The sequence below is a fragment of the Panthera tigris genome, chromosome A3 (genome assembly GCF_018350195.1).
Source record: "Panthera tigris isolate Pti1 chromosome A3, P.tigris_Pti1_mat1.1, whole genome shotgun sequence".
NCBI lineage: Eukaryota > Metazoa > Chordata > Mammalia > Carnivora > Felidae > Panthera > Panthera tigris.
In genome coordinates, this window is record NC_056662.1 from 16075249 (window position 1) to 16097916 (window position 22668).

Below are 22668 nucleotides of genomic sequence, written 5' to 3' on the forward strand. Positions count from 1 at the left end.
GCTTGACCCCAGAACCCCCTTGTCTTGCCCATATCATGAAGTTGTGTTCAGTGCTCTTTTCTGAAATGCCTTTGAGTTTTTCTCCTATCGGATTTAAAATCCAGTTGGAGTTCTTACAGAACAAATCATGGAGACCCCTTCCAGACTTGAGTTACTTGAGAGAAAATCATGACATAAAGCAGCTTGACCCATCTTTGTTCACTAATTTACCTCTATATGTGGCCATACAGAGTATTCCGGTCAAAGTAATGATGTGATTCAGAAGGCAAGTTTGAGGGATGCCATTTCAATGTAGACTTTTGCCAATATCTAGAATAGCTAGACGTTCCTAAAGAACTTTGCCCAGGGGATACGGTAGTCAAGAGTTCTTCGTGCTAGCAAGAAGATAAAAGCACTTTGAGAGGCAGAGTCCCCTGCTTATAAAAAAGTAATAATAGCAGCTTTCTCAAGTTCCTCCTAGAACCTTACTAGAGAGTAGTGTCAGCCTCCCCCTTGGCTTTGGCCAGGGGGCTGCTAGATACTGATAACAGGCTCCTTTACTTGACTCTCTTCTGTTTTCTTAGTCCTGATGCAAAGTTCCAGAGCATGACCAGCAAGTGGCCAGCCGTGTGGGTCAAGATCAGCTCCAGCTGGGTCTGCCTCCTCCTTTATGTCTGGACCCTTGTGGCTCCACTCGTCCTCACCAATCGTGACTTCAGCTGAGCCTCTGAGAATTCATAAAGGTCTGCTTTGCTGAAAGCCCATATCTATTTTACTTTTGCTTCAACTAAAATATTAAGTGAACAGTTTGCAAATTTGACTATATCCAGGTTTGTATCAGAGGGCAAGATTGAGTAATGCTTGATGCAGGATCTGAACTTTTCATTTATATGTATATTATGTTTATTTGTAAGGATATATCGCAAAGGGAACATTTTGCGTTTTAAAGTGAACCACAGCTGTGCTGTGAAGAGTTCTTTATTGAGACCTATAGGATCCTACAACTTTGATTTAAAATGTAAGAAAAATGTTGGATATTTGAGGCCAATCGTTAATATATTTCTATTGCAGTATCCTTAAAAAGCAAAAAACGAACACAAAAACCACCATTTCTATGACGGGTTTCCTCTGTGAAGTCTTTACTTGTGTGATGCAAACACTCTGTTCAGTCCTTAAACCCCTACTATGTGTAGCATCATAGTACTTGGGGAGGAGTGTGTGTGTGGGTCCTTCCCCAGAAGAGCAGGGTGGCTGACGTGACTACTGCTTCTACAGCTTGAGTTTGTTCAATTCGTGTTTTACACTACAGCATTGATGCTGCGCGATTATAGCTTTGCCAGAAGTGCTTTCCATAAGCGCTATGTAGGTTTGGTTAAAATGAAGATTCACTTGGGAAAACAGTGCGACTTTAGGTCAATGTACTTATCTTGTTATATGAGTATGTAAAAGTAAATGCATGTGAATTTATTGTATTTGCACTATAAAGTTATTTGATTAAAATGGAGACTTAAGCTTTGAAGGACCCCCCCCCCTTTTTTTTACAGCTTTTATGAGTTAGCAGCCATCCTATATTTTTTAGACCTATATTGGCAGTCGGGTTTACCAAGCATTGAGCAGAATGTGCCTGTCCCTTCTAAAACGTAAGGTCTGGCTAGTAAGTAAAGGCTTGAACTCATCCAAAAATTGTACTAATCATCTTCCCTGGATAAGACACTTGCATAGATGAGAGACAAGGCAGGCAGGCACCGTCAGGAAACTTCTTCAGGAGAGGTAGCACACAAGGAGGTAGAATAGAACGGTCTGTTCCGTACCAGGCTCTGTCAGGTTCGAGGATACAACTTTACTCGTGACAGATACCAGCTCTGCCATCTTGGACTTAAAGTTTAGAGGAGGGCGAAAATGAGCTGACAGGTGTACAGCATGGTGTGATTAGTGCTGTGACTGAGGAATTGTGGAGAACCCAAAGGAGAGGTGCCTGGGGTGATTGGGGGGGGGGGGGGGGGAGTTGTCCTGGTAGGCTTCCTGGAAGAAGTGGCATCTAGGCCAGGGATTGTTAGGAGCTAGCTGAGAGAGAATTGGGGAAGTGGGCTGGCATTGCCGAGGGGTAGACAGAACTGCACATCAAAGGCAGGGAGATGAAAACCCATTCGGTAAGGCTGGAATGGGGAGAAGAGGCAGGGATTGGATCACGAAGGGCTTCGCAACCCACACTGAAGAGTTTGAACCTTACACTGAGAGCAGCAGGGAGCATATTCATAGTGACGTAAACAAATGGTCTTCAGTCACTGTGGTTGACATGTAGAGAAGGCATTTAGAGATGAGACCGGGGCAGGCCACGTACCATTTGAAACAGAGGAGTGAAAATGAGGATGGGGAGAAATTGACAGCTGAGCTACTCAGTAATTAAAATTTTAAAACTGGCAATTGATTAGATACAGGGAGAGGCAGATTCTGGAGTGATGCTGGTTTCAATCATCTGAGTCCGTGGGGTTTCATTTATATGGTGAGAGACAAGAAGAGGAACAAATTGTACCAGAAGGGTGGAGTTGGTCCCTTAAGAATGGCTAAGAACATAGGCTTGGAAGTCAGACTGTTGGGGTTTGTATCCAGCTTTGCCATTTCTGTCAAACTGGGCGGCTAATATTTATTGAGTACATACTATGCTTTATGACCTTGGGCCGGTGACTATCTGTGTGACTCTGTCTGAGCCTCAGCATTTTCCTCGTTTGAATAAAAAATAGTACCTAGTACATAAGATTGTTTAAAAGTGTAAAGTTACTCTGCAAAGTGCTCAGTGCATTGTAAACACTCCAGTGGTAGCTGCTGGTCTGGCCGTGGGCTAAAATGAGACTAGACAGCATTCACAGGTGAGAGGTGTTCAGCCACGGTCTGACAGAGGCCAGATTTAAGGTGTTCTTACAGAATTAAACAGGTAGGACACAAAGGGCACCATCTCAGTTGGGATGGAGGTTGGGGGATGGGGTAGGGAAGCAGCACTTGCCAGGAATTGTTGGAACCACCATGTTTTAAAAGAGTGCTTTATATCAAGGTATAGAGATAAAGTAGCAAGGGAGTTGGGGGGCAAAGAGGGGAGGTTTAGCCCTTTGCTTTGCCAGTGTAAAGCAGACACCCCACTTTTCCTTAATAGCAAGGATAGCCAGATTAAGACCTTTAAAGGTCCCAAACGTCAAAAGCATGACGGTGTAACATCCCCTACCTTATGTAATGCAAAATAAAGCAATACTAAATTGTAAAATAAGTGTAACAGAGTCCAATAAAGTTCTTATTTTTTCTCATGATGATAACTTTGATATTAATTTGAAATAACAAATTTCCTTTGAAAATTAGGGAGCAGTATCCCTGTTTGCTTGGCTGTACTCTAAGAATAACTTGGCCTGTTGCTAGGAAACCTGGTATTACTCAAGACTCCAGTGAATTGTACACGTGAGTGCTGAATTATACATAAGCATAAATAATGTCAGCATGTTGAAGAAGCCCAGGATCATACTTGAAACAGGAGAGTATTTCGAATCATCGGATCAGACAGTAAAAGGCACGCACGGCCTGGCTCTAACCATCAAGAGAAACTGGGCTCCAGTCTGACTACCTGGTTTTGAAACCCAGCTCCACTACTTGACTTGCTGTGTGTCCTTGGGCAAGCTGCTTAACTTCTCTGTACCTCGTTTCCCTCCCTCTGTACCTCCTTCTCTGTACCTGGCAGTACTATTACTTAATTAAGTACGCTTAAAGGTTAAATGAAGTTATCTATGTGAAACACTTAACGTAATGGATGCCCAGCGCTTACTGGCACCAGGAACTGTTAGCTATCCCTGGAAGAATCTGAGCCCCCTCCAGAAAGTACAGCTGGGCCTTAAGAACTGAAACATTTGCATGTCGTCTCTACCATTGTGTGCAGTGAGCACCATTCTCTGTATATGCTGGGGTCTTCTAAGTGCGCACGATCTTCGGAGGTGGCCAGCCCCAAGTCTACAGGTGCATGGTGTCGCCACAGGGCCTCTCCCTATCTGACGCGGAGGGAGGCTCTGCCCAAGCCGCCATGTACCGTGAATCACAAAACTTCAGAACCTCTGTCCGAGCTGTCATTGTCACGAAAGGACTCCACGCATAACCTACGGGGATTTTTTTATTGTTTCAGACCCAGTCATGCATACTAAAGTTACATGTTTTCACCACTTTGACTTAGAAAATGCACTAGAAAAATAAACTTTTTGGTCAGAACAAACACTGAAGTAGATGAATCCACCACCACGTGTCCATACACTCAAAGCTAAACTGAATTTCAGTTTGAAGCGAGGAATGTGACCAGCGGCTGAAACGGTGCCCCAGTCTGGTCAGAAAATTAGCCCACCTTCCGGCCGGAGAGAGGTTGCGGGTATTCCGCTGCCACGAGCTGTAAGCGAATCCACAAGAATCCCCAATGGCAGCTGAGTTTCTGCCCAGCTAAACATGCTGGCCAGGGAGACCAAAGGAAAAGCAGCCGTCAAACGGTAAATTCATCACTAGCATCTCCATCCGCGAGCCACACCAGGCCTTCCTGTGGAACCAGATCTGTTAAGGAGGAATTTGGATCTGATGACGCCCGTTACTTGGCCTGTCAAGCAAACCATTGCTGAGTCGGGAGAATAGGAAGGAATTTACTTTGGATTTATGGATTTATGAAATTACCAGATCCCCACACTGAGAGGCATCACCAGAACGGACATCTTTCCCGAACAGCTGAGAGGTTTCTGTTTGGTGTCTCCACATACCTCAGGCCACAGAACAGCCACACTTACGCCATGACCTTGGTTAACACTTCACTTCCTAAATGGAAGAGGGGGCTTCGAGAGAAAACCTTAAAAGCTGAACACTTTAAAATGAAGTATTCTAATAATGCCACAACAGTACTACAGGTTTTGCCTCCCCAAATGAAAAAGTAATCTCATGACTGACCTTGAGAATCCCGTGGCATTTAAAGAAACTGCCCACCCAGGGAGAATTCAGAAAGGCTCAGTATCTTACAGGAGTTCAGGGACAATACCTCTTGCTGTCCTCTCTCTCTGGCAGAAATGTAGTATCTTAACAAGCCGAAGTGTTTGTAAACCTCTAAGGACATGTGGCTCCTTGTAAAAGCAAGATGAAGTCTGGGGACGCTAAAGCCACTTCTGCCAAAAGCAAATAAACTCTAGAGAAGCCAGAGGTGTGCACAGTTGTTTCCGTAGCTTTCTTCCAGCCTCCCCCTGTGAAGGCAGAATAGGATTCCAGGAAGAGACACAATTTTCCAGATTCTGTATAAGAAGAGGAAGAAGACCCCCATCTTACCTAAGTTGACAGAGTCATTTGGCATCGACAGCTTCAGATGTCGATTCATTCAGACCTACATTTCCTATAAAGTAACCCAGATTGGCAGGGGAGGAGGGGGGAGGCAGGAAAGGCCTCCAAAAGGCAGAGTACAATGTCCCTGTAGCAGTAAAGCCAATTGATGCCGAAAACAGAGGGTTCAGAGCTGAGTGTAGATCCTTTTTATCATGTGATTCAGGGGTGTTCAGTGGCTCATCCAAGGCCACGGTAACATAAAGCCATTACTCGGGTCTCCTGATACACCATTCCTTTCCCTTTTCTATACCACAGTGCCCTGAATTTGGGGAAAAGTTACTTTTCAGGTGTTGGTGAAATGGGCCAGAATTTTTCCCTGAAGGAAGACACTCCCAGGTCTCCGGATGCTCCCTCATTTGGCCCATCAGTGTACCCCCACTACCGAGTCAGGCTCACTGGGTGCTCCCTTGGTTGTTCCCTCACCCTGCTAGGGAAACTTTACACAAATGCCTGGCGAAGCCACACAGAAACTGCCTTGATTTTCACCCAAGCAGTCCCAGTTTCACAGCTTGGTTCAAACCTCCTGAGGTGTCAAAGCTATTTGATCTCTCTTTGAAGCTGCAGAAGGCAGACAGATCTTAGCTCTGACTCCTTTCAGAAGCTGAATGCAACAGCTCCTTGGTCCAACTGGAGAGGCCTCGGAAACGGGCAGCATCCTGGTCTCTGACATACTTGTCCAGGTGAGCTTAAATACATGTAAACTTCTGCAGTCAAATAGACACGGGCAAAACCGGCCAGGAATGCAATACAGAGTTTAAACTTTGGAAACCTGGTGGGGCCAAATGGTTCATTTGTCCTTCATTGTAGCTTGCTGTTGGTTTTGTTTTTTAAACTCTTTCCTCTTTGAGATGTGAGAAAGCCTCTAACCAATTCCCACCTCCAAGCAGTTGGGTTCTGAACCATCTACTTTAGTCATCCTACTTGTGCTATTTTGATCTTTTCAGCAATGCTGGTCACACTGTCATCAGCAGATGGAACCGGAGGCTGCCAGGGGTATGCACTTGGGTATTTCCAGCTATGCCGGGTCCCACGAGGATTCAGGGTTAGTATCTATGGTGAAAGGATCTTTCTCTGGAATTGGCACTAATGAGGTGAATAATTTCCACCACCAACTTCTCCAGACATTTTAAACAGTACTATACAGATGAAGAGCTTATTAACAATAGACTGGCCTTTGCATTTCAGAGTACCGTTCTCTACCTAACTGAGCTGTCCCCCTTGCCTGGTGGTCTAGTAAATGCATGGAGAAGGTACTTACACAACACACAGTACTCGTCACTTTTTAACGCCATGACTTTCAAGGAATGAATACAAAAGAAAATAGGTCAAAAGCCACCAAATGAACCACTTAATTTGATGCGTGGGCTAAGGCTAAATTTTTGACAGAAAAGGTCTAAAGTGCTGAAACGCAGAACTAACATTCAGTCTCGCTGGATAAGGTCTGTCCACCCACACCAGAGGCAGAGACTCAAGACGGTCTGCGAGGGTGGGGGCCCCAGAAGTGATCCAGCAATAACCTGCCCTTGCAATCATTTCCAGAGACCAAAATTTAAGAATCCCACTCAAGTCATTTAACCATTCCCCACTGCCAGGTTTACAAGGTACCACCAGAGCCTCAGGGATAGAAGGAATTCATACAAACCTTGGTCATCTCACCTGCCCTTTTCAAGTTTAATCCTCCCTACAAGAAGGAAGTTCGTTATCGCCAGGTCCCAAGAATATACATACTAGTTTCCTTAAAGGCAGGGCCAGATGGTGACATACGCCTCTTGGAGAGGCCCAGATGTACCACAAAACAAGATCCAACCACTTGCATCTAGAGGCAAGAAAACCAATTTTTCTAGGCAGAAAGCCAACATCTAACATTCAGTAACTAAACCAAATCCCAGAATGTCATGCCAAAGCCCTAGGCATCATTTCATCCAGCCTCATTTTACAGATGAGAAAGGTGAGGCCCACAGAGGCCCAGGTCTTGTCTACAGTCACACATCTGGGGCTGGAGCCCTGGTCTCTTAATTCTTGGGCCAGAATTCTTTTAGCTACTCAGGCCTCACATCCAGTGTTTCAGGTTGAGTAAAATCATATACCTCTAGGATCATGTATGATTCTATTGAGAACAAGGGCTAAGGCTTTATGGGTTTGGGAAAACTTCAGTTTCTATTGCAAGAGTCAACCAGTGAATCCCAGAGGTGCTTTGAAGTCTCGCTCCCAAATTTGATCATGAAGTGCTGCTTATGTCCTGATGCTCCCACGATTGAGTTAAGGTGCTTTCCAAACCCGGTGATGGCAGCTGGGGTCTGGACCTCAAACTAGAAATTTCACGATGAGCAACAGAGGTCTTTAGTTAGGGTTCATGCAAAAGACAAATTCCCAAAGTCTCACGTGTGGCCACCTGGTAGGCTCGGCCAAGTTATTTCACAGGCGTGTCGCCACTGGCCAGTCAGGTTGTTTTCTCCTGAATGTGGGACCAAAGTGACTTTGGTCCTGGTTTTTCTTGTTCCGACATCTGTAAGAACCAGATACAGCTTCCAGATTAATGGTTGCAAACCAAGATTCCAAACATTTGGGAATCACTGAGGACATTTTCCGTGTCTTCCGTGGATTAATTCAAGTAACCAATGGCTTACCCCGTGGCTCAGCCTCAGAGCCCCACAAGATGCAATTCAATGACAAGGAGCAAGACTGACTCCGTGGCACCTCAAATTCTCCTTGTGCCTCTCCAAAGCAAAAGGCAAGGATTTAAAGATGGTGGCACTCACAGAGGACTGGCTAATAGCAGGAGTATAGCTGTGACTTCACAGCCCGCAGGGAATCATCACACTGCGCGTCTGAGCTTAGCCCCTCGGGCGGCAGGGCCTGGCCCAGGATGCTGTCACAGACGGGAACAGGTTGGCAGAACTCTCTCACAAAGTCCTCCTCCGAGGCCAGCAGCACCGCGTTCCAGGCGGTGGTGTCTAGCTCTCCAGCCGTGCCCCCATACTCCTTGGGGAGGATGCTTCTTGGAAGGTTTGTGTGGAGAGAGTTCAGGTCAGACCCGTGGAGGAAAAACTAAAGGGGGGGATGAGATGGAAACACACGTGTCCTCAGGTTAATCAGGATCTGTGGCCTGCAGGATAGGTAGGCGCTCAGACATCTGCTGACCTTATAAAGGAACAGTTGACGGCAACTTCGCCCTTCCAGTTCCTCAAAAAGCCCGAGGACCCTTAATTCCCTTCCTTATAACCCACGCACTGTTGGCTGGCCCTTCAAAATATATCCGAGATTCGACCCCTTTGGAACCATGCCGCTAGGGCTTCTCCCCTGGGTTCCCACGATAGCTTCTGACCTGGTCTTCCTACTCACAGCCTGTCCTACAATCTCAGCTCTTCTCAGTGCTGGACGGTGCCGCTCCTCTTTGTACAAACTGCCAACGCTCCCACCTCACGCCCACAGGGCCTGGCATAGTCTCGCCCTTGCTGCTCCTCTGTCTCCCTCCTCCCTCTGCGGATGTGCTCCCACCTCAGGGCAGTGCCACTGCTGATTCTCTTATCTTTATGCTCACTCCCTCAGGTCTTTGCTCAAGGCCAGCTTCTCAGCGATGCCACCTCTAACCACCCTGTTGAAGGCTACAACCCCTTGCCCCCGTTCTGTACTATCCCATTTCTCTGCTGAATTTTTCTCCATAGCACTTACCACATTTTAATACTAGGTAATACACATCCGCTGTCCGTGTCTCTCTCTAGAATGCAAGGTTCCCAGGGGGCAGAGAGTTTGGTCTATATATTGCTCATCTAGAACATACTTGTACATAGTAGTTAAGTGATACATATTTTTGAATGAGTGAATGAGCATATGAAGGATGAAATGAACAGGATAATGGACCACAGATACGGTCATTTCATAGATATAAAAGGCCTCTTCCAAAGGCTGCTTTGGCAGCCTGGGGTGCCTGGGTGGCTCAGTTGGTTAAGCATCTGACTTTGGCTCAGGTCATGATTTCACAGTTTGTGAGTTCGAGCCCCGTGTCGGGCTCTGTGCTGACAGATTGGAGCCCACTTTGGATTCTGTGTCTCCCTCCCTCTCTGCCCCTCTCCCGCTCGTGCTCTGTGTCTCAAAAATGAATACACATTAAAAAAAAATTTTAAAATAGAATAAAAAAAAAAAAAAAAGGTTCCAAACAGTATCTCCAGGTACTAGGCAGGGATGCTACTAAGTTAGCAATTCTCAAGCCAAACTGTGCATCAGAATTACCTTAAGTAGAGTTTAAAAACACAGACTCTTGGGCTTCACCCCTAAACTGGAGTTAAAATCTTCAGGAAAAAGGTCCCGGAATCTGGATTTTATTTTATTATTACTATTATTTAAAATTTTATTTTTAAGTAATCTCTACACTCGACATGGGGCTGGAACTTCTAACCCCAAGATTCAAGAGTTGCATGTTCTACTGACTGAGCCAGTGAGGTGCCCCCTTGTCTGGATTTTAAATTCCTTCTCCTGCAACCCTGAGATTCCATCTCTATGTGTTTCCTCTTTGAAAAAGAGTACATGGGGCGCCTGGGTGGCTCAGTTGGTTAGGCGTCCGACTTCGGCTCAGGTCATGATCTCACAGCTCATGATTTCGAGCCCCGTGTTGGCCTCTGTGCTGACAGCTCGGAGCCTGGAGCCTGCTTTGGATTCTGTGTCTCCTCCTCTCTCTGCCCCTCCCCCACTTGTGCTGTGTCTCTGTCTCTCAAAAATGACTAAATGTAAAAAAAAAAAAAAAACAAAAGATTTTTTTTTAAATAAAAAACAGGAAAAGAGTACAAAATTCAAGACCATCTTTGGAGGGACCATAATATTCATAGGCCTGGGGAGAAGGAGAAAAATACGAACCACATTTAATTGCAGTCCTCAGAGAGGCTGAGGGAGAAGACGTGGCTCTTCTAGGTCAGAACCATCTATCCTTTGTTAAATAACAGGTAAGCTACAACTCACAAATCTCATAAACCTTGAATTATTCCACAAACTTGATATAGCAAGACAACAAATCAGGTAAATGGGAGGCCTTGAAAATAGCGTTTTTTTGGTTTTTCTTAAATTTTTTTTTTTAACGTTTATTTTATTTTTGAGACAGAGAGAGACAGAGCATGAACGGGGGAGGGTCAGAGAGAGGGAGACACAGAATCTGAAACAGACTCCAGGCTCTGAGCTGTCAGCACAGAGCCTGACACGGGGCTTGAACTCACGGGCCGTGAGATCATGACCTGAGCTGAAGTCGGCCGCTCAACCGACTGAGCCACCCAGGCGCCCCGAAAATAGCGTTTTTAAAGCCCAAGAAGCTGTAGTAAGAAATCGCCATAACTTTTCAACTATCTGCCTGATACTACGCTTTTCCATGCCCTCTTGCACACAAAATACAATGTTGGTTCGCAGTGCCCAGGCCAGGATATTAAAAAGTCTAAATGACTACAGAGCAGAGAAGCTCTTACGATACCAATCCCACTCTGCTCTCTCCACTGCCAAATATTCTGATTAATTTTATCTTCTTCTCACAGAAAAGACTGTTCATTTAGTTTATCTGTAACTCTGTACTTTCCAAATTAATCACTCCAGGGCAAAAATAATAAAGAAGTTTATCAATGTCACCAATAAAGGAGCAAAAACAAAAAAAAAGTTAAAGTATCAAGTTAACAGAATCATCACTTACTCTGTTTGCTATTTTCTCCTTCAGAAATGGTTTTATGATGGCAAAAATGCCTTTAAATATTCGAGGTTCATTCACTACATGGACTGCTTTTATCCGAATGGGGAAGCCATCCTGTGAGGGAAGGGAAGGAGGTGTTAGAACAGGTCGGGTGCCTGCAGACTGTTTCCACAGTCTGCCTTTCTAAGTCTTCTTCATTAGGCCCCCAAATTGGTTTGGTGTGATTCTCAGGGCCTCATCAAAGATGGCCCACGTGGGGTCTAGCCAGGAAGACAAGCCTCAGAGAAAGAGTCTCTTGGGACCTAGACTTAGGCAAATAAGTGCAGAGCTGCTCCTCTTATAGGGGTGGAGGGGGGGCGAGGGGGGGCATAAAAAGGCCAGAGCCTGTGGATCAATGTAGCAAACATCAGACCTTCAGGATCAGTGTCGCCCAAAGAGTATTTCTCAGGACAGTACTAGGTGTGATTGGAAAAAAGGTTCCACAGTAGGTAGGTTTGAGAGTAGCAGATCACAGAGTCACATAGTTTCCTTAAATGTGACACTGTTCACGTGCAAATGTTTACAGTCACATTCACAAGAAAGGGACATGCTACACCGCACCTCCCAAACTTATTTAACCCTGGGACTTTTTTTCCCCCAGATTACCTTCCAAGACTAGAAAATATGATCCAAACTCATTATGCTGATACTTGAATCTACACAGTAGATCAAAAGAAGAGTGGGAGCTCAGGAAAGCCAGAGTATTAGCTCGTCGCCAGAATTCACATTTCTGATAACGACCAAACGTAACACTGATGTCGAAATAATCAGCCTGGTAACAGTAGGGGCTTACACACATTGTGGGATTCGGAGAGGAAACTGTTATTTGTCTGGTGCCCCACAGCTCATGAGAGACTGCACCCACAAGCTAGTCGGGGGGAATGAGGAGCCAAAACTGTTACAGCTGGGAGACTCAGGCCAGGCTACGCCTGTGAGGGCTTGGGGTCCCCATCCACCTAAAAGGAAAAGTAATTCGTGCTCGCTTAGGCAGCACGTATACTAAAAAGGAACACAAATTCTTGCCTTGTCTATCTCAGAGGACTCCCTGTAGGACTGAATGAGATAATGACTATAAAAGCACACTGCAAACCGTTGAACACTGTGCACATATGGAAGGAACTTTCCGGTTCCCGGCACTTGTGTTCTGAAATACAGAACACGCGAAATGTGAAAGCATCTGTCCAAAACAGTCCAACAGGCTCCCCGGCCCTAGGTTCCAGAGGGCAGGACAGGCTCTAGCAGTCAGACGGAAACACAGATTCTCAGTTTCATTTGTTCGAAGTGCTCCTCTGTCTTCTGGAGCAAAGAACCCCTCAAAAAACGTGCAGAAAGCATTTCTCTGGTTGTTTGGGCTCTTGCCCTAAAGCTGATCTTGCCCAGACTGAAGGCACCTCAGAAACTACTGGAGAACCTGATGAGAGTGTGTGGTAAATAGGGCACCTACTTTCTTCCCATAATGCTTTTGCATCTTTCAGGTCATTGGAGAAGTGGGGTTTGTGTAGCACGTGGGCTCTGTGGTAAACGGACAGGCCCTGGGGAAAGCCAAAACCATCATGGAGCAGGCACACAACAGACAAGGGCCATACCTGAAGGATGCCAATCACCTTTTTGGCTATAAAAGGGCCAAAGTGAGATGCTTTTGATAAGCTCACTCCTTTGTAGTCTGCAAGAATTACAATTCCATTCACCTGGGTTTCTTCAGACTGAATGAGTTTTTCTAATGTCAAGTATATGGCTCGGATGTTTTCGGTAATTGGATAGTTGCTCGGTATCCATCTGTCTGAGGTCATAAGAAACAGACAGAATGTTACAGAGATGAATACAAACAGGTAACCCACAGGCTAAGATTGATCTCCTTGCTAGAACTCTTGTTTAAAGATGGAAAGAAAGATATTCTACTGGCCTGACTCTGTTTAGGTTAGTAAATGGGACGCCTTAAGCAACAGCTGATGTTCTTAATTCCAAATACAGCAGCACATTGTGAAGTGGAAATGCCATTGGGTGCTGCGGTTAAAAGCATCAGCTCTGAAGTTAGACACACCCAGGGGTTTGCAAATAACTAGCTGTGTGACCCGGGTGAGTTACTTCCTCATTCTGAGCCCACATCTCCTCAGCAGAATGGGATAACAACACTAACCTTAATGGACATCTGTGCCTTCTGCCAACAGATGTGTCCCCAGATTTTTATACCACCACACTGAGCTACCTCTTTCCATGCTATCCGGGCAGTTTGGGTAAAACTGACCTGACTCCTGACTGCAGAGGTGGGCTTGGTCAATGCGGGTCTTACCTCCTCCTAGCCACAGCATGTGATCCAAGCCAGATCAAACAGAGCCAAAGGGACTCAATTCTGGGACCTCGGCCCTTTGGAAAGAAAAGATCTCTCTTCCCTCCGGTAGTGGTGAGGCCAGGAGCCAGAGACTCAGGGGCCCCACGAGGCAAGAGCTGGCCTGACACTGAAGCCTGTACCAAGGGAGGCAGAGATAGAGACAGCTTTCCAGTGCTGTGGTTTGAGCAAAGTCCCCTTTCTGGATGCTTCTTTAATATTCCCTATATATTTAAGGAGTCCTTCCTTTCTCTGGGAAGAAGATGCAAATGACAACTTTTGACTATTAACCACTATTCTCAAGAAAATCCCACCAAGACCGGTGTGTCCTTTTCTTAGGAAGATAAAACTCCACGTGACTGTCACCACCAAGGGGATATGAAATATGCGCAACATTCCTACGGAAAAAGTCTTTGTCCAAAAACTGTGCCAGTTTGCTGTTTAATGTTGCTGCCAATTAGAGCTGCTTCTACATAACTGGATATCATCCTTTTCAGTCACATATGTCCCAAAAGAGCTTATAAAAAGGCAAAGCTAATAGCCAGTTGACAACAAAACCTCCTGTGTATGCCTCCTCCTAAAAAGTTGCATTGGTGGGAAGGGTCTAGCTCTGCTCTAGACACATCGGGAAAATCCACCTCGCAAGCAAAGGGTTGAAACCACACAAGCAAAGAGGTGAAATCAGTGTGCTAATCTGTTTTGTAATATCCTTATGAGTTGAGTACAGAGGAGAGCAGGAAAAAAAAAAAATTAAAAAAAACCCACAGCTGACTGGTTCCTAGGGCTCCCGGTGCCCTAAAATCTCCACTGCATTGCTTATTTTAAAATAAAATAAAAAATAAGGTAAACAATCCCAGTTTTGGCAAGTGTCTAAAATAGCAGATAAATCAGTTAACACTGTGCCTGGGACACACTAAGGGCTCAAGAGGATGGTTTAATCTCCAAAGAGGGTTTGGTAAATGACCAAAGCACCTGGTGACATGGAACTTCAAGGCAGAGGAAGGCACAGGGAGGTCTCTATTCCCCTTCAGGCGTCCCTTTAAGAGGAGTGTTACGAGATGTCCTGATTAATACCACAAAGTGCTAAGATGGAAAACGGAATCTAAAGTCCATGGATGGCTTAACAAAGTAGAGGAAAGGAGGGGGCGGGAGGAGGCACAGGGTGGACAGACTGGACTGCCCACCCCCACTGATGTCTACCTCACCTACTCACAAAGGAGGGATGGGGTGGGGGGCTCCTGGCAGCCCTGCTTTGTACCCTGTGACCGAGGCAGTCTTCTCAGCCCACCAGACTGCCATCGCTAGAAACCGGGACTCTGCGTGGAGCGATACCAGATCTCACCATGTGCACAGAGGAAGCAAAAGCCACTCTACAGAATGAAGGGTGAAGAAGATATGCACAGGACAGCAGGAACGTGTGGCCCAGAGAGATGCACAGACTGACAGACACAGGCAGGACAGGGAGAATGGCTGGCTTAGTTCACGATGGGGGAATGAACTGGATCCTGGTTCTGGGGTGCCGGGCTCAGTGAGAGCTACACCTTCAGCTCGCTGGTTCCTCGGGATGCTCATGTCTTTCTAGACTAACTCCTCCCCCTTTTTTTTTTTTTTCCTAAGCCAGGTTGAGTAGTTTTTTGTCATTTGTAATCAGAAGAGCTTTGGCTGTAACAGGGAGAAAACAAACAGGAAAATATAAGGGAGAGAGGGCGCCAGACACACAACATCACAAATGGTCGGGATGCACGCGCCGGAAGAGTCTAGGGCGATACCTGGGCGGATGCAGAGGATATGGCAGCCGCGGGGGTCGGTGTGGGGCAGCACGGTGAGGAAGCCAGAAGCGAGGACATCCTTTACGGCCGAGGGCTTCAGGTTATTGAAGACTTCGGGCCAGCTTCGCCGGCAGCTGTGGTAGTTGACCAGGAGCTGCAGGGCCCGGTCATAATCAAACTTGCGGGCTCGGAGGAAGCGCAGCAGGAAGGCGTCATCCAGGGACGTGCTCAGGTTCGGACACTCCTTCCGCACCATGTCACGGAGGGCCTGCACGTCTCGAAGTCTCCATTCTGGCTTCTCCTGCAGCTCTTCTCTGGCTTTGGTGACCAGTTCTTCTGTCAGTGAGCACACATAGCCCGGGGGCTCGGGAGGTGGCGGCGGCAGCTCATTCTCCGAGAGTGAGGCCGCAGAGGGGCTGGTCCTCGGAGAGTCACTTTCTTCGGACATTAGCTACCAGGATCCCTGCCAAGACACCAACCCCAAAGCCAAGTCAACAGAGCCCGGCCCTGCTCGTTTCAGGGCAGCACAATGTGGGGGGGGGGGGGGGGGAGGGGGGGACAGGCACACTTTTGTCAGAGCAGTGGTTCTCAACTGGGGCAACGAACTGATCTGAACCACGTGCCCAGGTCCAACCCCAGACTGAACGAAGCCCACATTTCCACGGAGGCCCCCGGGCAGCTACAGCAGGGCATGGACACTCCTCACCAAACACCGTGGCCTTGCTGACAGATGTAGGGACGGTTGCTCAGTCTACTCATAATTAAGGAAATGTGAATCAAAAGTCTGAAACTGGTGAAAATACTTGATATTTTTGCTGATATGCTTGCTGTTGGTCAGAGAATAAACTGGCATAGCCTCTTCGGAGGGCAGCTTGTTGATATGGGCCACAATTTAAAACCACACACCTGTTGCCCAGCATCCCGTTTCTAGGACATACACTTGCATGTGTGTGCAAAACAGACACCCAAGGATGATCACTTCAAGGGCTAATTATAATGGGAAAAGATAGGAAACATTTTAACTGCATACCAGTTGGAGACTGGTTAAATAATATTATAAGAATGGGATACTATTCACTCATAAAAAGGAATTAAGCAGGCCTTTATAAATGACACACTACGGAAAGGAAAGCAAGATGCAGAATAATGGGTATAATCTCATTTATATTTTAAAAATGTATTCATATATACTTGTGAATGCACCTAAAATTTCTGGAAGGAAATACAAGAAAACTGTTATCAATGGTTCTGTCTAGGGAGCAGTACTGGACAGCTGGACATTTAAAGAGAGAGACTTATTACTGTACCATTTGACTTTTCTACCATATACACGTAGGACTTATCCTGATGGCCGTGAAACCATGCTGATGGACTCTCCCGCTGGGATGGAGCATAACTGATGAATGACCCCAGCTGCCAGCCCTCTGGATCCACCATCCAGGTAGATGCCACACTTTCCACAGACTGTCCCCAGCCAGTGACTGAGTGAAACGCGGGCTTCCTCTAACAGGCAACTTTGCCTTGAAGACTCCTGATCAGCCTGGCCGAAACTTCCGTGGGACTGCAGTCCATGACCTCCTACCCAAACCTCCCTCTCAGGGGGTAGATTCGGATCATTGTCTGAAGGCTCTCCCTGACTTCTCCAGTTCCCCTCCCTTTTATGCTTCACAGGCACTGCCTCCAATTCATCTCTTGCCTGTCTCACCTCATCCTGGTGTCTGCTTCTTGGAAGATCTGAACTAATACATTTATTGAATAAAAAACAAAAACAAAACAGCTGTTTTTAGATATTCCAGGAATAAGGTGGTAGCAGCTGCCCAGTTCCAAAGCCCAAGCTCTTGTCCACAGACTGCCACTGATCCCTGACTCCCAAGCTCAACCAGGAAAGCAAGGACCATCTCAGGGGTCTCTTCATGTGGGTGGTGACCAGGTAACTCCCCCTAAATGTTAGGTCTGCCCGCTCTGTCCCTTGCATTCTAACCTCCAGCCCCACCCAGCTGCTTTCACTCCCTTCCAAAGCTGGGTTTTCTTGTCTTGTTCACATCCTGTTTTCTGTGATCAGCATGCTTTTCCTCCAGTTCTTCACCTAATACTCATTCATCCTTAAGTCCCACTTAAATGCCACTTCATTCACTCAACAAATATTGAGTACTTCCTATGTACCAGGCTCTCCTCCGGGCACTGGAGATACACTAGTGAACAAGCAAAAAAAAAAAAAAAAAAAAAAAAAAAAAGTGCCTTTGTTGAACTTAGATTCTAGCGGGAGAGGCAGACTATAAGTGAAATAAACTGTGTAATCTACCAGACAAAAGTGTGATGATGAGAAGTAAAGCAGGGAAGGGGCTTGGAGGTACCTGGGAATTGGGGCTGCAATTTTAAACAGGATGGTCAGAGAAGTCCTCACCCAAATGACATTTGAGCAAAACGAAGCAGATGAGGGAACAAGCCATGTAGGTATCTGGAGAATAAGGGCAAAGCCACAGGCAGGAACACACCTGGCTTTTGCGAAGAACAGACAGGAGGCCAGTCTGGCTAGAGCCAAATGAGCCAGGTGGAGAGTATTAGCAGATGAATTTATAGAGGTACTGAGGGCCCCATAGGCACAGGGCTTTGAGGGCCATTAAGAACTTTGACTGTTATTGAGTTTGGTGGAGGCTATCTGAGTGGAGTGACATGATCTGATTTATATTTTAAAGGATCACCCGGCTGTCTCCCAAATGGATTGTAAGGGGATAAGGACAGAAGCAAAGAAAGAGACCATTCAGAGGCTACAGAAGTAACCCAGGGAAGAGAGGATGGTGCTTGAAGCAGGAAGACTTCTTCAACTCCAGGCCAGGGTAGGAGCCTCCCCACCAGCTCTTTAGCATAGCATTCTCCCTCTGTTATAACCGTAGGCAATTTGTGGGCAGCATCCATTATCTGTCTTGTTCATCACCCTAAACCCAGCACCTAACAAAGTGTCAGACACATAATCTGCACTCCATAAATATTTGCTGAATGAGTGGAATCGGCTTGGCGGAGGAATGCTAAGTGAGGAATGAAACAACATTCCTGGTTCACAGGACCCACCCTGGGCTGTTTCCATGGAGTCACCAACAGATGCCTGTAACCTCAATCCAGTGCTTACCTGGGAGACAGACTGTAGTGTCCATAGGCTATAGGCCTAGCCTGGCACATGACGGTGCTCTGTAAATATTAGCGGACGATATGAGGTCAAGTGATGTGCTGGAGGGTACACACCTAGTGATGCAGAGCAGGGATGCGTCTAGCCCCACGCTGGGCTCTACCTCCCCCTGGAGCTTCCTGTTTAATCTCCAGGGCCTCGGTAGTGTCAAGCTCAGAGCAGGACTCAGTCAGTCTCCAGAATGAACTGATGGATGGGCGTATGGATGGGTGCAAACACCATTTGTTACGGTGAAGCCTGGAATCTTCCTCACCTGGAATCCATCGCCTTCCTCCCCACCCCACCAAGAGGAGGCCAGGAAGCCATCGTTTCTGGAGCCCCAGAGACCCCACGTCCCGTCGACAACCTTCTGAGGCCCCCCACTTCCGGCTGTCACCCCTTCCCCAGGTGTCCCATTTCCTGGGGTCTCTCTCCTCGGGTCCCTTCACTTCCGGTTTCCCCTCCCTCTCAGGGGTCCCTCTCCCCGACCCCCATGACACACGGGCAGTCTCGCGGGCACTCACCGGCCCGGCTACGGGGCGGAGCGCGGGTCAATCGGCGGCGGGAGCCTCGTCCGGCAGCGCACACAAAACCGACCCGCACTCCCTTCCCGGCCGGCCCGGCCCCTCGCGCCGGAAGTGACGTACGCGGGGCGTGGGAAGGCGAGGCGCCGCCCGTGAGTGCGCATGTGCATCGTCCCGCCGCAGTGCCGGCCCTCTGTCCCCACCTAGCGGCCAAGTCTGTGCTCTGGAGGACTCAGTCCTGCGGAGAGGCTAGTTGGCAGGGTCAGGGAGCCTGAGCCGCTTTGGGTGTACAGTCGGGGTCAGGGAGGCCCAAAGAAAGAAGGAAGGAAGCTGCCATTTCTGAGAACATACCTCCATGTAGCTGGTGTTTTACACCCATTGTCTTATTATCCTATTTATGGAATCCCCGTATTTCATGGAGGGGGAATTGGCAATTGGTGAAGTAAAGGGCTTCCAACCCAGACCTCTTAGATTAGCATGCCAGGATTCTTGCTTCAGGACTGGCTGCTGCAAAGGGGGAGATGCCAGCCTAGAGGACATCGGTCTGAAGTTGAGTTACCTCAGGCCTCAGTTTCCTCATCTGTAACATGCTTCTTGCTTTGAAATCCCTATTGAGTATTGTTTGTTTCCTGCTTTGGGACTCGTAAAGCCCTTCAGAAAGTGGTAGCTTGAAAAAGGCTTTGCTGCCCCATCCCCGTTCATTAAAACCCCCAGCACCATCACCACCCCCCCCGCCCCAACCACCACCACCAACATATATTTTATGCAACTACAGCTTTGAAACAAAGATCCTGGGTCACTCTTTCAAGTGGGAAAAGACACAAAACCATTACTAGAGAGAAATTCTGTGGCCTGGGAGAACTGAGAGCCCAAATGTGTACACAAGAGATGATCTTATACAATCTCTTCCTTCCTCCAACCCAGGGGCAAGAGGAGCTCTAGGGAGATAGGAACTGATCCACGAGGGCCACAAAAGCATGGCAGTTTCTGCCAGATCCCAGATTCTTAGGGAAAGTGGGGGAGCCTGGGAATCATAAGTTTTGACTCTTGCTCTGGCTCCACCACTTCTAGGATAAAATACAAAACTTTCAGTTAAATTTGAATTTCCAATAAGCAACAATTTCTTTTTAAGTGTAAGTATGTCTTGTACAACATTTGGGATATACTTAGATGAAAAAATTTATTACCTATAAGAACTTCAAATTTAACTGGAAACCCTGATTTTTTTTGTGTTTGGTTTATTTTTCTCCCTCCATCTATGTATTGGTTTCCTGTTGCTGTTACAACAAATTGCTACAAATATAGTGTCTTGAAACGACACAAATTTATTCGATTACAGTTCTGCAGGTCGGAAGTCTAAAATCAAGGTGGTGACAGGGATGCATTTTCTCTGGGGACTTTAGCAGGGAATCCATTTCTTTGCCTCTTTAGCTTCTAGAGGCTACTTGCATTCCATAGCTCATAGCTCATTCCTGAAATCACTTCAACTTCTTACTTTTTGTTGGCACATCTCTACTGACTCTGATCCTCATGCACCCCTCTTTGAAATTTTTAAAAATATTTCTTGTGGTAAGAACACTTAACATGAGATCTATACTTTTAACAATTTTTAAAGTGTACAATACATTATTGTTGAGTACAGATACAATGTGTCCTGCCTCCCTCTTATAAAGACTCCTGTGATTACATTGGACCCACCCAGATAATCTAGGATTATCTCCCATCTCAAGATCATTAACTTAATCACATCTTCAATGTTCTTTTTGTCACATAGGTAAGATATTAACAGGTTCCAGAGAATAGGACAATAATATCTTTGGGGTGCCATTATCCAGCCTACCACCATCTGGCAACCCTGTTCCCATCTATGTGACTGTAGCCAAGTCACTCAAATTTCCAAAGCCTCTGGTTCCTCGTGAGCAAAAAGTGTATTAAATAAGATCATAAGAGGAAACACCTTGTCCCTTGCCAGGCATATAGTGTTTTTACAAATGACAGCTCTGGTGCCAAAGGGCGAGGGATGATCCTATCCAAACCATGCTGTCCTAGGGGTGGTGGCTCGGTGGGTTAAGCGTCGGACTCTTGATCTTGGCTCAGGTCATGATCTCACAGTTCGTGAGTTTGAGCCACACAAGCTCTGTGCTGACAGCACGGAGCCTGCTTGAGATTGTGTCTCTCCCTCTTTGCCCCTCCCCCACTCAGTCTGTTTCTTTCTCTCTCTCTCTCTCTCCAATAAATACACTCAAACCATGCTGTCCTAGTCATTGGGATAAACCCCTTCACTCAGACCCCGGACCCATTGGTGGTACCATCCGGGTTGCAATCCCAGATACTGCCAGCAGGAGGAGAAGAATATTGTTCTAGAACCTGGTCTCAAGGGCAGGGGAAGGGTGGGACAAGATTCAGAGATGCCCCAGAAGTCCCTGCCCCATCCTTCAATTGAGGGCCATTACTTTTGGTTCCTCTTGGTGTTACATATCATGGAACCAAGTTATCTCAGGATTAGAAGAGTCTCAGATAATTAACAAAAAGAGAGTTTTCATATTTTGAGGGATTATATACACCAGGCACTCTACTAAATAGTTTGCTTGTATGATTTCAATTATGCCTTACTACAACCCTGTGAACAGCAAGCTAGGATTTCCCTCTGTCCAGATGAGGAAACATCTTTCCATTTCCCCTGTACAGAAAGGGAAAGTCGCTTGTCTAGGGGCTCAAGATAGTCAATGAAAGAGCTGGTTTGGGGCCTAAGTCTGTATGACAGCACAGCCCCCAATTTTACTTTGCCTAAGAGGTTACTTTGCCTGTTTGTTCTTACAGGCTGGGAAGCAGACTCAGAGAAGAAGAAGAAATTGCCCATGTTTATATGATGAATCCATGGTTGAGCTGAGATTTGAACTTCTGTCTTTGACTTTTCTGCACTGGACACTCAGAAGTAACACACACTGAACAACCCTCCAAAAGATCCATTTGCTCATGGGTAAAATGGGGGGCAGGTGGTTCCCATTGTCCAGAGGGTCCTTAGAAGGATTCAGTAGAATGGCATGTGCAGAGTTCTGGTACATTGGATCATGACACGTCTGTTAACTTGTGATGACCACCCCACTCGAGAGCAGAAAGATCACCAGAGGGAGGGGAGCTTGCTCTGCATTTTGGTTTGGAGGGCTGCAAACATCCTGCCCTCCAAGCTTCATCCAGTCTCCGGAGAAAGAAATCTGGGCATTGGGTATGTGCTCAAGGTGGCCAGAAATGCCTGAGCTGTCACTGTTTACAGAGCACGTGATTCTGAGCTCAGACAATCTCCTAGAACCAGTTTTAGGATTGATTGTAAGCCATAAGCCATCGAGGCTACCAAATGGACTTAGAAACCAACCTGATGATAGTACAATTTCAGCTGCAACAAAGCTAATAATTGCAATTGATTGAAATGCATCAAACACGTTCCAATAAGTTCATATGATATTCAGCCAACACACTAACTGATCGTCTTCTGAGGATGGCAGAGAAACAAATTATATTCTTGGAAACTATGGAAATAAAAGAAAAGAGTCAAGTATTTGTCCCACCTTTCCAGTTTGGAACTGTACCACTGAGTGACCAAATAATAGATTAAGAAAACCATTTTCTTATAAAACTATTACAATTGATGCAGGAAGGCAAAATAATACAATATTGCTATTTTGCCAGCTGCCATGAATTAATGTATGTAGCTGTTGTACCCAGTAGCAGGTAATATCAAAAAAGAGCAAACTCCAGCCACGTATGTGCTTCTTGATAAAAGAACCCAGGACTACCTATAATCACACCAGAGGGATGGAAACTGGGTCTGA

The 22668-nt window shown here is 46.4% G+C and overlaps 2 protein-coding genes across 7 annotated transcripts in view; one reads left to right on the forward strand and one right to left on the reverse strand.

Moving 5' to 3' along the window:
- SERINC3 (serine incorporator 3) overlaps window positions 1-17360 on the forward strand; it is a 35479-nt gene extending 18119 nt beyond the window's left edge. Inside the window, exons 10-12 of one of the 4 annotated variants that reach the window (XR_006215422.1) lie at window positions 564-722; window positions 6300-6397; window positions 16488-17360. Coding sequence is in view for 3 of the 4 variants with exons in the window: in XM_042980336.1 (XP_042836270.1) it covers window positions 564-702 (139 nt within the window). In the remaining variant the exon portion in view is untranslated. Of the gene's footprint in view, window positions 1-563; window positions 3279-3327; window positions 4127-6299; window positions 6398-16487 lie in introns of those variants that run through there. The other 3 variants (XM_042980336.1, XM_042980337.1, XM_007077750.3) reach the window with 3 other exon arrangements.
- On the reverse strand, window positions 4110-18938 carry TTPAL (alpha tocopherol transfer protein like). 3 transcript variants are annotated; one of them, XM_007077745.3, is made up of 6 exons: window positions 18839-18938; window positions 18279-18337; window positions 15152-15614; window positions 12643-12836; window positions 11021-11131; window positions 4110-8403 (listed from the first exon to the last, which is right to left on the reverse strand). In XM_007077745.3, exons 3-6 carry the CDS (start codon window positions 15597-15599, stop codon window positions 8125-8127), a joined length of 1032 nt encoding a protein of 343 aa, XP_007077807.1. In that variant the 5' UTR covers window positions 15600-15614; window positions 18279-18337; window positions 18839-18938; the 3' UTR covers window positions 4110-8124. The 3 variants fall into 3 exon arrangements, with proteins under 3 accessions (XP_007077807.1, XP_007077809.1, XP_042836272.1); XM_007077747.3 differs by lacking the exon at window positions 18279-18337; XM_042980338.1 differs by having other exon boundaries at window positions 12745-12836; window positions 18279-18938.
- Window positions 18939-22668: the final 3730 nt, after the last annotated feature.